The sequence below is a fragment of the Zophobas morio genome, unplaced genomic scaffold (assembly GCF_036711695.1).
Source record: "Zophobas morio isolate AGI-343-1 ecotype UQ-CSIRO unplaced genomic scaffold, CSIRO_AGI_Zmor_V1 ptg000004l, whole genome shotgun sequence".
Lineage (NCBI taxonomy): Eukaryota > Metazoa > Arthropoda > Insecta > Coleoptera > Tenebrionidae > Zophobas > Zophobas morio.
The window spans coordinates 2354732-2368013 of record NW_026972109.1 but is presented as its reverse complement, the minus strand read 5'-3'; the positions used below and the strand labels follow the sequence as shown (position 1 = coordinate 2368013).

The 13282-nt window shown below is 28.7% G+C and overlaps 1 protein-coding gene across 2 annotated transcripts in view; it reads right to left on the bottom strand.

Moving 5' to 3' along the window:
• Dtn (detonator) overlaps nucleotides 1–13282 on the bottom strand; it is a 221214-nt gene that overhangs the window by 79272 nt on the left and 128660 nt on the right. For both annotated transcript variants that reach the window (XM_064066820.1, XM_064066829.1), the window contains exon 4: nucleotides 3120–3278. In XM_064066820.1, the coding sequence (XP_063922890.1) occupies nucleotides 3120–3278 (159 nt within the window). The remainder of the gene's footprint in view (nucleotides 1–3119; nucleotides 3279–13282) is intronic.

The following is a 13282-nucleotide window of genomic DNA, read 5'->3' as shown; positions in this document are numbered from 1 at the left end:
AATATTAAACCTATGGGCGGACTTGTGTTAAAGACGTATTTACACGATTTCGGAAAAACTAGATGTTCAAAAATTATGAAAAAAGTCGTGTTTAAGGATAAATAATGTCTCTATTACGGAGAATAAGCCCGAGTTAATACGAGAAATGGTGTTCGTAATATTCGGGTTCTAAGTCAAAATTTTAACCTATCTCAAAATTCGTCATATTTCAATTTTACGTTTCTGGAAAAACTATACAATTTTCTAGGAATTGAAGTTATAAAAAGCTTCATGAGGTTGAAATCAACAAGAAAATTTCCGTTGTTAACTTTCGAAAGTGCTCCAGAAAAACTCAAAAATTAAAAAAGGAAGCTTTGAAAGATTGAGCTTTTCGCAAAATTGTCTAAAAATTCACAAAAAATTCTGGGTGAGAGATCTTGACGAACTAAATCCATAAATGTGGTATCTTGATGGTCCCATTCTAAGGTTGAGAATTGTTATCGAAAATATTAAACCCATGGGCGCACTTGTGTTAAAGACGTATTTACACGATTTCCGAAAAACTAGATGTTCAAAAATTATGAAAAACATTGTGTTTATGTATAAATAATGTCTCTATTACGGAGAATAATCCCGAGTTAATACGAGAATTGGTGTTCGTAATATTCGGGTTCAAAGTCAAATTTTTAATTATCTCAAAATTCGTCATATTTCAATTTTACATTTCTGGAAAAATTGTGGAATTTTCTAGGAATTGAAGTTATAAAAAGCTTCATGAGGTTGAAATCAACAAGAAAATTTCCGTTGTTAACTTTCGAAAGTGCTCGAGAAAAACTCAAAAATTAAAAAAGGAAGCTTTGAAACATTGGGCTTTTCGCAAAGTTATCTAAAAATTCACAAAAAATTCTGGGAGAGTGATCTAGACGAACTAAATCCATAAATATGGTATCTTGATGGTCCCATTCTAAGGTTGAGAATTGTTATCCAAAATATTAAACCCATGGGCGCACTTGTGTTAAAGACGTATTTACACGATTTCGGAAAAACTAGATGTTCAAAAATTTTGAAAAAAATTGTGTTCATGTATAAATAATGTCTGTATTAGGGAGAATAATGCCGATTTAATACGAGAATTGGTTTTCTTAATATTCGGGTTCAAAGTCAAATTTTTAACCCATCTCAAAATTCGTCATATTTCAATTTTACGATTCTGGAAAAATTGTGGAATTTTCTAGGAATTGAAGTTACAAAAAGATTCAGGGGGTTGAAATCAACAAAAAAATTTCCTTTGTTAATGTTCGAAAGTGCTCGAGAAAAACTCAAAAATTAAAAAAGGAAGCTTTGAAACATTGAGCTTTTCGCAAAGTTGTCTAAAAATGCAGAAAAAATTCTGAGAGAGAGATCTCGACGAACTAAATCCATAAATATGGTATCTTGATGGTCCCATTCTAAGGTTGAGAATTATTATCGAAGATATTAAAGCCATGGGCGCACTTGTGTAAAAGACGTATTTACACGATTTCGGAAAAACTAGATGTTCAAAAATTATGAAAAAAATCGTGTTTATGTATAAATAATGTCTCTATTACAGAAAATAATCCCGAATTAATACGAGAATAATTAGTGTTCGTAATATTCGGGTTCTAAGTCAAATTTTTAACCCATCTCAAAATTCGTCATATTTCAATTTTACGTTTCTGGAAAAATTGTGGAATTTTCTAGGAATTGAAGTTATAAAAAGCTTCATGAGGTTGAAATCAACAAAAAAATTTCCTTTGTTAACTTTCGAAAACGCTCGAGAAAAACTCAAAAATTAAAAAAGGAAGCTTTGAACAATCGAACTTTTCGCAAAGTTGTCTAAAAATTCAGAAAAAATTCTGGGAGAGACATCTTGACGAACTAAATCCATAAATTTGGTATCTTGATGATCCCATTCTAAGGTTGAGAATTATTATCGAAAATATTAAACCCATGGGCGCACTTGTGTTAAAGACGTATTTACACGATTTCGGAAAAACTAGATGTTCAAAAATTTTGAAAAAAATTGTGTTCATGTATAAATAATGTCTCTATTACGGAGAATAAGCCCGAGTTAATACGAGAATTGGTGTTCGTAATATTCGGCTTCAAAGTCAAATTTTTAACCTATCTCAAAATTCGTCATATTTCAATTTTACGTTTCTGGAAAAATTATAGAATTTTCTAGGAATTGAAGTTATAAAAAGCTTCATGAGGTTGAAATCAACAAGAAAATTTCCGTTGTTAACTTTCGAAAGTGCTCGAGAAAAACTCAAAAATTAAAAAAGGAAGCTTTGAAACATTGAGCTTTTCGCAAAGTTGTCTAAAAAATCAGGAAAAATTCTGGGAGAGAGATCTCGACGAACTGAATCCATAAATATGATATCTTGATGGTATCATTCTAAAGTTGAAAATTATTATCGAAAATATTAAACCCATGGGCGCACTTGTGTTAAAGAAGTATTTACACGATTTCGGAAAAACTAGATGTTCAAAAATTTTGAAAAAAAATTGTGTTTATGTATAAATAATGTCTCTATTACGGAGAATAATCCCGAGTTAATACGAGAATTAGTGTTCGTAATATTCGGGTTCTAAGTCAAATTTTTAACCCATCTCAAAATTCGTCATATTTCAATTTTACGTTTCTGGAAAAATTGTGGAATTTTCTAGGAATTGAAGTTATAAAAAGCTTCATGAGGTTGAAATCAACAAAAAAATTTCCTTTGTTAACTTTCGAAAGTGCTCGAGAAAAACTCAAAAATTAAAAAAGGAAGCTTTGAAAAATTGAGCTTTTCGCAGAGTTGTCTAAAAATTCAGAAAAAATTCTTGGAGAGAGATCTCGACGAACTAAATGCATAAATAAGGTATCTTGATGGTCCCATTTTAAGATTGAAAATTATTATCGAAAATATTAAACCCATCCATGGGCACTTGCGTTAATGAGTTCGAGAAAACTAGATGTTCAAAAATTACGAAAAAAATCTTGTTTACGTATAAATAATGTCTCTACTACGGAGAATAAACCCAAGTTGATGTACGAGTTTAAAAATAAACCAAAAAAAGTTTCGCATAATCGTGACATCAAAACCCCCTCGTATTCTCCTTGTGTTTCTACTTACTCTCCTTCGGAGGCGACAACTTCCGAATCCGGCGGCTCCCTTCGAACCAGAGTGACGGACGCCACCGTCTGCCGGAGGTTGATATCCACTGTCATGTTCCAGGCCGGATCCCCCGCGGTCGCCGCCTCCAACAGACGCACGCCGCTCTTCACCCGCGCCCTGCAACAAAACCGCAACCTTATTCATTATCCTTGCAAACTCGCTTATTCGAGGACCTTCTCGAACGTACAGGTACAAATTAGAGGACCACGTTGCGACTCCCTTATAATTCACGACTGACACAATTATACGCTCCAAATCGCACAAAGCACTATTTTTGGCCGCCGGTACACAGGAACGTATTTCGGCGATAATTCACCCAAGAAAAAATGCCGTTTACGTGCTCAATTAGCGCTGTCTCTGCCCGAATATATCATTGTAATTTGCTGAAAACTGCTTTAATATTCTGCGGGCATTTATGGGGGAATTCCAGATGCAACGGAGGTTCGGAAAAGTGCGCAGTTTAATTAAACGGGGCCGCTTGAAAAGGGAAAAATTGCAAAGGGAGGAAATTTCGGGGTGTATTCTTGTAAAATTTTCAGGTGTCTCGAAAAATAATTGTCTGTTTTGAGCCGCCGCTGCAGACGGAAAAGACGTCCCAAGTTTTTAAGAAGTGTGTTCTCGAGGGGCTTCAAAGCACGAAGATCTGCTGAAATTCCCTATCGACAATTCCGCTAATTTCCCTAATGGCTAGCACTAGTTTCTGAAAACACAAACAACGAAGTGGGAATTGAAATTCTCTCATAACGTCATAACGGTAATTTTTTTAAGTTTGGTAATAAAAAGCAAATATAAAGCAAAATCAAATTTTAGCTGTAACCAACCCCGCCTAAATGAAGTTAAATGGATTTTTTTTCATCGAGAAATGTAATCCAAATTTTTTGTGCTCCCTAAGGATTGTAAAACGAGGAATGTTCGAGATTGTTTTCGCGGGATAGCAGTTCAAAAAAACAACAACAAAAAAGAGAAACAAAATTAAAGGAAAATCTGGAGTGAATTAGATCTCGCTTTGTGCAGCAATAATACACGGACTTTTTGTAGATTTCGTTGTTAAGCAAAACAAGATGATAATCTTTGTACTTAATTAATTTGAAAACTGAAATGAAAAAACCTTTCAAATGTTAAATAAAGTGGGTGCGTCGTACTAAATAATGAACATAGAATTTTTAATAATAAAAAAAAATGATCGACAGAACTTCCCTCACCCCTGATCAAAAATGACAATAATTTTTTGTTTCTTTAGTTTCTCGATTTGCAATTTTTCGAGTTTTGAAGATCAAATTTTTCAGTTTTTCAATTTTTCAATTATTCGATTTTTCAGTGTTTCGATTTTATAATTTTTTGTTTTTTCAATTTTAATTTTTTTCAATTTTTTGATTTATGATTTTGCAATTTTTCAATTTAAAACTTCTCGCATTTTCAATTTCTAGTTTTTCAATTTTTCGATTTTTTAATTTTTCATTTTAGCAAATTTTCGATTTGCAATTATTGGTTTCGGTTTTTTTTGGTTTTCAATTTTGCAATTTGCAATTTTTCGGTTTTCAATTTTTCGATTTTTCGACTTTTGGACTTTTTATTTTTCGTTTTTTCAGTTTCTCGATTTTTCAACTTTTGATTTGAAATTTTTCTGGTTTTCATTTTAAATAATTATGTAATAATAATTGTAAGCGTAAAAATCTCTCACTTTTTCAATTTTATGATTTCAGAATTTTTCGATTTTTCAGTTATTGGATTTTAAAACTTTCATTTATTCGATTTTCAATTCTTCAATTTTCCAATTTTTCGATTTTCCAATTTTTCGATTCCTTTCGTTTTTTCTTCTTTCCAATTTTTCGATCCATTACTTTTTAGTTTTTCAATGTTTCGATTTTTCGTGTCTTCAGTTCTTTGATTTTCAATTTTTCGATTTTGCAATTTTCAGTTTTTTCCGTTTTTCGTTTTTTTTTTCTTTCCGATATTTGAGTTTTTTCGATTTTTAATTTTTAAATTTTTCACCTTTTCAACTAAAAATCGGAAATTAAGAACTTGAAAAAATGGAGAAACGAGAAATTGAAAAATCGAAAGATTAAAAATTGAAATACCTAAAAATCGAAAAAACGAATACTGTAAAATGGAAATAGTGAAAATGAAAGAAATCAGAAAATTGAATAATCAAAATCTGAAGAACGGAATAGACGAAAATTTGATATAGAAAGAAACGTTAAGAAATTAAAGAATTGAGAAAAGTAAAGTTGAAAAAACGAAAAATTATGGAACTGAATCATTGAAAAATTGAAAAACTAAATAATTAAAGAAAATGAAAAAAAAAACAAAAATTGTGTTACCAAAAAGTTGGTGGAAGTTAAATAAATCCAGATTTTTCGAAAAATTATAAGATTTGATTTTGCAATTTTTATATTTTTATGTTAACTCTTGTAAGTTAAAAAAAATCGAAAAGTCGGGTAATTGAGAGATCCAAAAATTGCAAAATTTAAAAATTGGAAAGTCGAAGAATTAAGAAATCAAAGATTGAAAATTTCAAGAATTGAATAAACGAAAAAAATAAAGGAAATAGAAAAACAAAAAATTGTGATATAAAATCAAGAAAAAGGAAATTATCAAATCGGGAAATGAAAAATAAAAACCAAGCCTTGGAAAATTGAGGAAATGAAAAATTGAAAATCGAAAAATGAAAAATCGTATCTAATATCAAAAAATTGCAAATCCAAAAACCGAAGAAACGAAAAATTGAAAAAATTAGAAATCGAGAAATTGAAAAATTGAGAAAATTAATGTTGAAAAAACGAAAAATTATGGAACTGAAGTATTGAAAAATGGAAAAACTAAATAACTAAAGAAAATGAACAAACGAAAAATTGTGATATCAAAAAATTGGTCGAAGTTAAATAAATCCAGATTTTTCGAAAAATTATAAGATTTGATTTTGCGATTTTTATATTTTCATGATAACCCTTGTAAGTTAAAAAAAATCGGAAAATCGGATAATTGACAAATCCAAAAATTGCAAAATTTAAAAGTTTAAAAATCGAAGAATTGAAAAATCAAAGATTGAAAATTTCAAGAATTGAATAAACGAAAAAAATAAAGGAAACACAAAAACAAAAAATTGTAATCTAAAATCAAGAAAAAGAAAATTTTCAAATCGGGAAAATGAAAAATAAAAACCAAAAATTTGAAAAGTTGAGGAAATGAAAAATTGAAAAATCGAAAAATGAAAAATTGTATCTAATATCAAAAAATTGCAAATCGAAAAACTGAAGAAACGAAAAATTAAAAAATTGAGAAAATTAATGTTGAAAAAACGAAAAATTATGGAACTGAATCATTGGAAAATGGAAAAACTAAATAATTTAAGAAAATGAAAAAACGAAAAATTGTGATATCAAAAAATTGGTCGAAGTTAAGTAAATCCAGATTTTTCGAAAAATTATAAGATTTGATTTTGCGATTTTTATATTTTTATAACCCTTGTAAGTAAAAAAAAATCGGAAAATCGGATAATTGACAAATCCAAAAATTGGAAAATTTAAAAATTGGAAAATCGAAGAATTGAAAAATCAAAGATCGAAAATTTCAAGAATTCAATAAACGAAAAAAATAAAAGAAATAGAATAACAAAAAATTGTAATATAAGATCAAGAAAAAGGAAATTATCAAATCGGGAAAATGAAAAATAAAAACCAAGAATTTGAAAAATTGAGGAAATGAAAATTGAAAAATCGAAAAATTGAAAATTGAGAAACTGAAACATCGAAAAATGAAAAATTGAAAAAATCGAAAAATGAAAAATTGAGAAAATGAAAAATCGAAAAATGAAAAATTGTATCTAATATCAAAAAATTGCAAATCGAAAAGTTGAAGAAATGAAAAATTGAAAAAATTTTAAATAGAGAAATTTAAAAATTGAGAAAATTAAAGTTGAAAAAACGAAAAATTATGGAACTGAATCATTGAAAAATGGAAAAATTAAATAATTAAAGAAAATGAAAAAACTAAAAATTGTAATATCAAAAAATTGGTCGAAATTAAATAAATCCAGATTTTTTGAAAAATTATAAGATTTGATTTTGCGTTTTGTATTTTTTTTTCAGTTTTTCGATGCTTCAATTCTTTCCAATTTTTTAGTTTTTTGATTTTTCAACTTTTCAACAGTCTGAAAAATCAAAAATGAAAAAAGAATAAAATAAAAACTTTGAAAAATCTAAAAATCAGAAATTAAGAACTTGAAAAATTGGAGAATCGAGAAATTGAAAAATCGAAATTAAAAATTGAAATACCTAAAAGTCGAAAAAATGCAACATCGAAAAACGATTACTGTAAAATCGAAATATTGAAAATGAAAGAAATCAGAAAATTGGATAATCAAAATTTGAAAATTTAATAATAATAAAAACGGAATAAACAAAAAATTGTAACATAATTCAAGAAAAAAACGTCGGAAAATAAAAATCAAGAACTTGAATAATTGAGGAAATTGAAAACTGAAAAATTGTATGGAATATCAGAAAATTGCAAATCGAAAAATTGAAAAAATTAGAAATCGAGAAATTGAAAAATTGAGAAAATTTTGTGTTGAAAAAACGAAAAATTATAGAACCGAATCAATGAAAAATGGAATAATTAGATAATTACAGAAAATGAAAAAATGAAAAGTTATAATATCAAAAATTGGTCGGAGTCAAATAAATTCAAATTTTTCGATTTTGTGATTTTCAGATTTTTATGATAACTCTTGTAAGTTAAAAAAAATCGGAAAATCGGATAATTGAGAAATCCAAATATTGCAAAATTTAAAAATTGAAAAATCGAAGATTGAAAATTTAAAGAATTGAATAAACGTAAAAAATTAAGGAAATCTAAAATCAAAAAATTGTGATATAAAATCGAGAAAAAGGAAATTATAAAATAGGAAAAATGAAAAATAATATCAAAAACTTGAAAAATTGAGGAAATAAAACATTAAAAAATCGAGAAATTGAAAATTGAAAATCAGAAACATCGAAAAATAAAAAACTGTAATATCAAAAAATCGCAACATTGAAAAAGTGCAAATCAAAAAATCGAAAAATTTAGATCGAGAAATTGAAACAATTAAAGTTAAAGAAAATCGGATAATTGAGAAATCCAAAAATTGCAAAATTTAAAAATTGGAAAATCGAGGAATTGAAAAACCGAAGATTGAAAATTATAAAATCGAAAGAAACTTTGAAAAAATAAAGGAAATGGGAAAACGAAAAATTGGGATTTAAAATCAAGAAAACGAAAATTAAATAATTGGGAAAATGGAAAATCGAGGATGCGAAAAATTGAAAAATCGAAGAAAAAGGAATAGCGAAAAATTGTGATATTAAAAAATTGGTCGAAGGTAAATAGTAAATACATAATATATCCCGATTTTTCGAAAAATTGTGATTTAATTTTGCGAATTTTATTTTTTTTTATGATAACACTTAAAAATGAAAATAAAAATATGTATGTAATGTTAAAGTAAATATAAAGAAGCGAAGATTTATTTGTCAAAATTTTGAGATGACGTCATCAATTTTTTGGGAGTGAATAAATGAATCAATTTTGATTAACAGCTTACCATCATTACGATAACTTTAAACGATTACAAGATTTCAGAGTATTCGGCTTTACAGTTTCAAAGTTAAATTGCAAAATGTCGTTACACAATTTTGCCTTTTTTGCAAAAATCACGATGTCTAGGGTGAAAACTCAAGACGGATTCATACACCACAGGTACAGGGTACGAGTAGGAAATGACGTCAACAAATTGTTGGTCGGGATGATTAGCCGCCACACAGACAGATGGAAATGGGCAACCCATTTTTTCGTAGTCCAAGGGCCATGAAACGTCGCGAAAACGTAAAAGTGTTAAATAGTATGATACAAATTTTTCTTTGTAAACACCACGTTGTCTAAGCCACTCAGTGTTTTCGTTTAAAGCAAAACTTTCAAAAAGCTCCGTTCAGAAAAATACCTTTTGTTATCTCAGCGGCCGCGTCATGTTTTAATGCATCAGCGTTCGTTCGCCGCTCCTGCGGCAAAACCTGTTGTTTAAGAAAGCAAACAGTCTCCACCGACTTGATTATCAACAGCCCCTTTGTTGGCTCCACAAAATACAGCAGACGCATTAATCAGGCCAGAATGCCGTGCTTGGCACACGAGTTCACCACTTTAATCACTGTATTCAATTAAAACATGACAGCGACGCGTCCTGTACCATTGCAATATCGAAAATTGATTAATCTAAAACCGGCCTTGTTGTGAAAAATGGTCCTTTTGCGGAATTACAATATTGCTAAAAGCTCAACCGCATTTTTGGGCTAAATGCTTGAATGCTGCTGGGGATGATGTTCCAAGAGTCGAGAGCGTCGTAGGTATATCAAACAGAAAATGTAATTACATTTTGATGATGTGACATTTCCAGATGACGCACTCGCTAAAGACACGCGTTTTAGTGTTACGCTGGGACGTTGTGCTCGGCTGAATTATAACGAACGCGTTCTTATTCGAGGATAATTTATTTAAGCGTAAGTCGGTGGCGCTTGCTGATTGCGGACTTATTTTGCCTTTCGGAAGTTATGACGGCGGAGATTTTCATTTAGGCGGGGAGTGTTGGAGCGGACGAAAATCTTCGACGATATTGGAGCAGTGCTTGAGGTTATGTTGGCCCTGCCCACAATGGAATCATCTTAAACCATAGTTCTGACATGAGCTAGATGGAGACATTAATGCGAAAAATTGCGGAAAAATCGGCGTCGTTTTCGGGTAAAAATACAGTACGACCTTTTGCTCCGTATGTGGATCCAAAATATAACCTAAATTTATCTCATGTCAAGATGGACGTACCTGTCACACAGTTACCTCTGTTTCGCCAATATAAATGCAAGAAAAGTTCACATTTAACTTCTTCTTTTTTAATGGAAAACAGATATGAGGAAATCAAAAATTCGAAAAATCTAAAAATTGAAATACACATTAAAAAATTTTAAATCGGGAAATCGCAACATCAAAAAATTGTAGAATCGAAAAACTACAAATCAAAAAAAAAAAATAGAAATCGAGAAATGGAGAAATTGAAAAATCTAAAATTTAAATATATAATCTAAAAGCTGAAAAATTAAAAATTGAACAAACGAAAACTGAAAAATCGAAGAAAACTATCAAAACTTAAATGTCGAAAAATTGTAAAATCGAAAAACTACAAATCAAAAAAAATAGAAATCGAGAAATGGAAAAATCGAGAAATGGAGAAATTGAAAAATCTAAAATTTAAATACATAATATAAAAGCTGAAAAACTAAAAATTGAACAAACGAAAACTGAAAAATCGAAGAAAACTATCAAAACTGAAATGTCGAAAAATTGAAAAACCGAAAAGTTGAAAAATCGAAAAACCGAGAAATTCAAATTGAAAAATTGAAGCATTGCGAAATCCAAATATCAAAAGATGCAGAAATCAAGAAGACGAAAAATCGAAAAATTGAAAAACTGAAATTCGAAAGTTGAAAAGTTTAAACTAAAAAAAAAAACGATAAATCGAAAAACTGAAAAATCGGAAAACAGACAAACTCAAAATTGAAAACTCCAAAATTTTAAAAATCGATAAATTAAAAAGCCAAAAAAATCCAAAAGCCAGAGGGCGAAAAATTGAAAAACCGAAAAATCTAAAAAACGAGCAATCGAAACATCAAAAAATCAAAATTCCCAAAAATGAAGTTGACAAATTGAAAAATCGACCTATATGTAGATATTGAAAAAATGAAAATCTAAAATTTAAGTACATAATCTAAAAGCTGAAAAATTAAAAATTGAACAAACGAAAACTGAAATATCGAAGAAAACTATCAAAACTGAAATGTCGAAAAATTGTAAAATCGAAAAACTACAAATCAAAAAAAAAAACAGAAATCGAGAAATGGAGAAACTGAAAAATCTAAAATTTAAATACATAATATAAAAGCTGAAAAATTAAAAATTGAACAAACGAAAACTGAAAAATCGAAGATAACTATCAAAACTGAAATGTCGAAAAATTGAAAAAGCGAAAAGTTGAAAAATCGAAAAACCGAGAAATTCAAATTGAAAAATTAAAGCATTGCGAAATCCAAATATCAAAAGATGCAGAAATCAAGAAGACGAAAAATCGAAAAATTGAAAAACCGAAACTCGAAAGTTGAAAAGTTTAAACTAAAAAAAAAAAAGATAAATCGAAAAACTGAAAAATCGGAAAACCGACAAACTCACAATTGAAAAATCCAAAATTTTAAAAATCGAAAAATTAAAAAGCTAAAAGAATCCAAAAGCCAGAGGGCGAAAAGTTGAAAAACCGAAAAATCTAAAAAACGAGCAACGAAACATCAAAAAATCAAAATTCCCAAAAATTAAAAGTTGACAAATTTAGAAATCGGCCTAGAGATATCAAAAAAATAAAAACATTAAAAAAAATTAAAAACCGGTAGCCCGAGATGAGAAATGGAAAATCGAGAAATTGAAAAACAAATCCTTAAATTTTCGAAAGATCAAAATCCTCAAATCCTCAAAAAACACCAAAATCCTCAAATCTTCAAAACACCACAATCAGCCTCAAAATACCGAAATCTTCAAATCCTCAAATCACCAAAATTTTCAAAACACCAAAATCCTCAAATCCTCAAAACACCAAAATCTTCAAATCCTCAAATCCTCGAAATCCAAAAATCCTCAATAAAAATTTTAAATCGGGAAATCGAAACATTAAGAACTCGTCAAACCCAAATAATAAAAAAATTAGAAATAGAGAAACCGAAAAATTTTAAATATAAGAAATCGAAAAATTGAAAAATCAAGAAATTGAAGAACCCAAAAACTAAAATTTCGCGAAACTGAAAAATCCCAAAAGTGAAATGTCGAAAAATTGAAAAATCAAAAAATTAGAAAATCGAAAAGTCGAAAAATTGTGAAATCCTAATTGGAAAATTGAAGCATTGCAAAATCCAAACATGCAAGAAATATAGAACACGAAAAATTGAAAACCGAAATTAAAAAGTTAAAAAATTTAAACTAAAAAAAAAAACGATAAATTGAAAAACTGAAAACCGAAAAATTGAAAAATACAAAATTTTAAAAGTCGAAAAATTAAAAAACTAAAAAATCCAAAAGCGAGAAAGCGAAAAATTGAAAAACCGAAAAATCTAAAAACGACCAATCGAAACATCAAAAGATCAAAATTCCCAAAAATGAAAATTTGACAAATTTAGAAATCGACCTAGAGATATCAAAAAAATGAAAACATTAAAAACAATTAAAAATTCGGTAACCCGAGATGGGAAATGGAAAATCGAGAAATTGAAAAACAAATCCTCAAATTTTCAAAAGACCAAAATCCTCAAATCCCCAAAAAACACCAAAATTCTCAAATCTTCAAAACACCAAAATACTCAAATCCTCAAAATACCGAAATCTTCAAATCCTCAAATCACCAAAATTTTCAAAACACCAAAATCCTCAAATCCCAAAATCACCAAAATCTTCAAAACATCAAAATCCTCAAATCCTCAAAATCCAGAAATCCTCAAAATCCAGAAATCCTCAATAAAAATTTTAAATCGGGAAATTGAAACGTTAAGAAATTGTGAAACCCAAAGAATACAAAAACTAGAAATAGAGAAATCGAAAAATTTTAAATATAAGAAATCGAAAAATTGAAGAACCGAAAACCTAAAATATCATGAAATTGAAAAATCCCAAAAGTGAAATGTCGAAAAATTGAAGAATCGAAAAATTAGAAAATCGAAAAGTCGAAAAATTGAGAAATCCTAATTGAAAAATTGAAGCATTGCAAAATCCAAACATACAAGAAATATAGAAGACGAAAAAAGGAAAACCGAAATTAAAAAGTTAAAAAATTTAAACTAAAAAAAAAAAACGATAAATTGAAAAACTGAAAACCGAAAAATTGAAAAAGTCAAAATTTTTAAAATCGAAAAATTAAGAAACCAAAAAATCCAAAAGCGGGAAATCGAAAAATTGAACATTCGAGAAATCGGAAAGTCGAAAAAACAAAAAATCGATTAATTGGGAAATTGAGAAATTGAAAAATAGGAAATTTAGAAACACTACAAATTGGAAGACTGAAA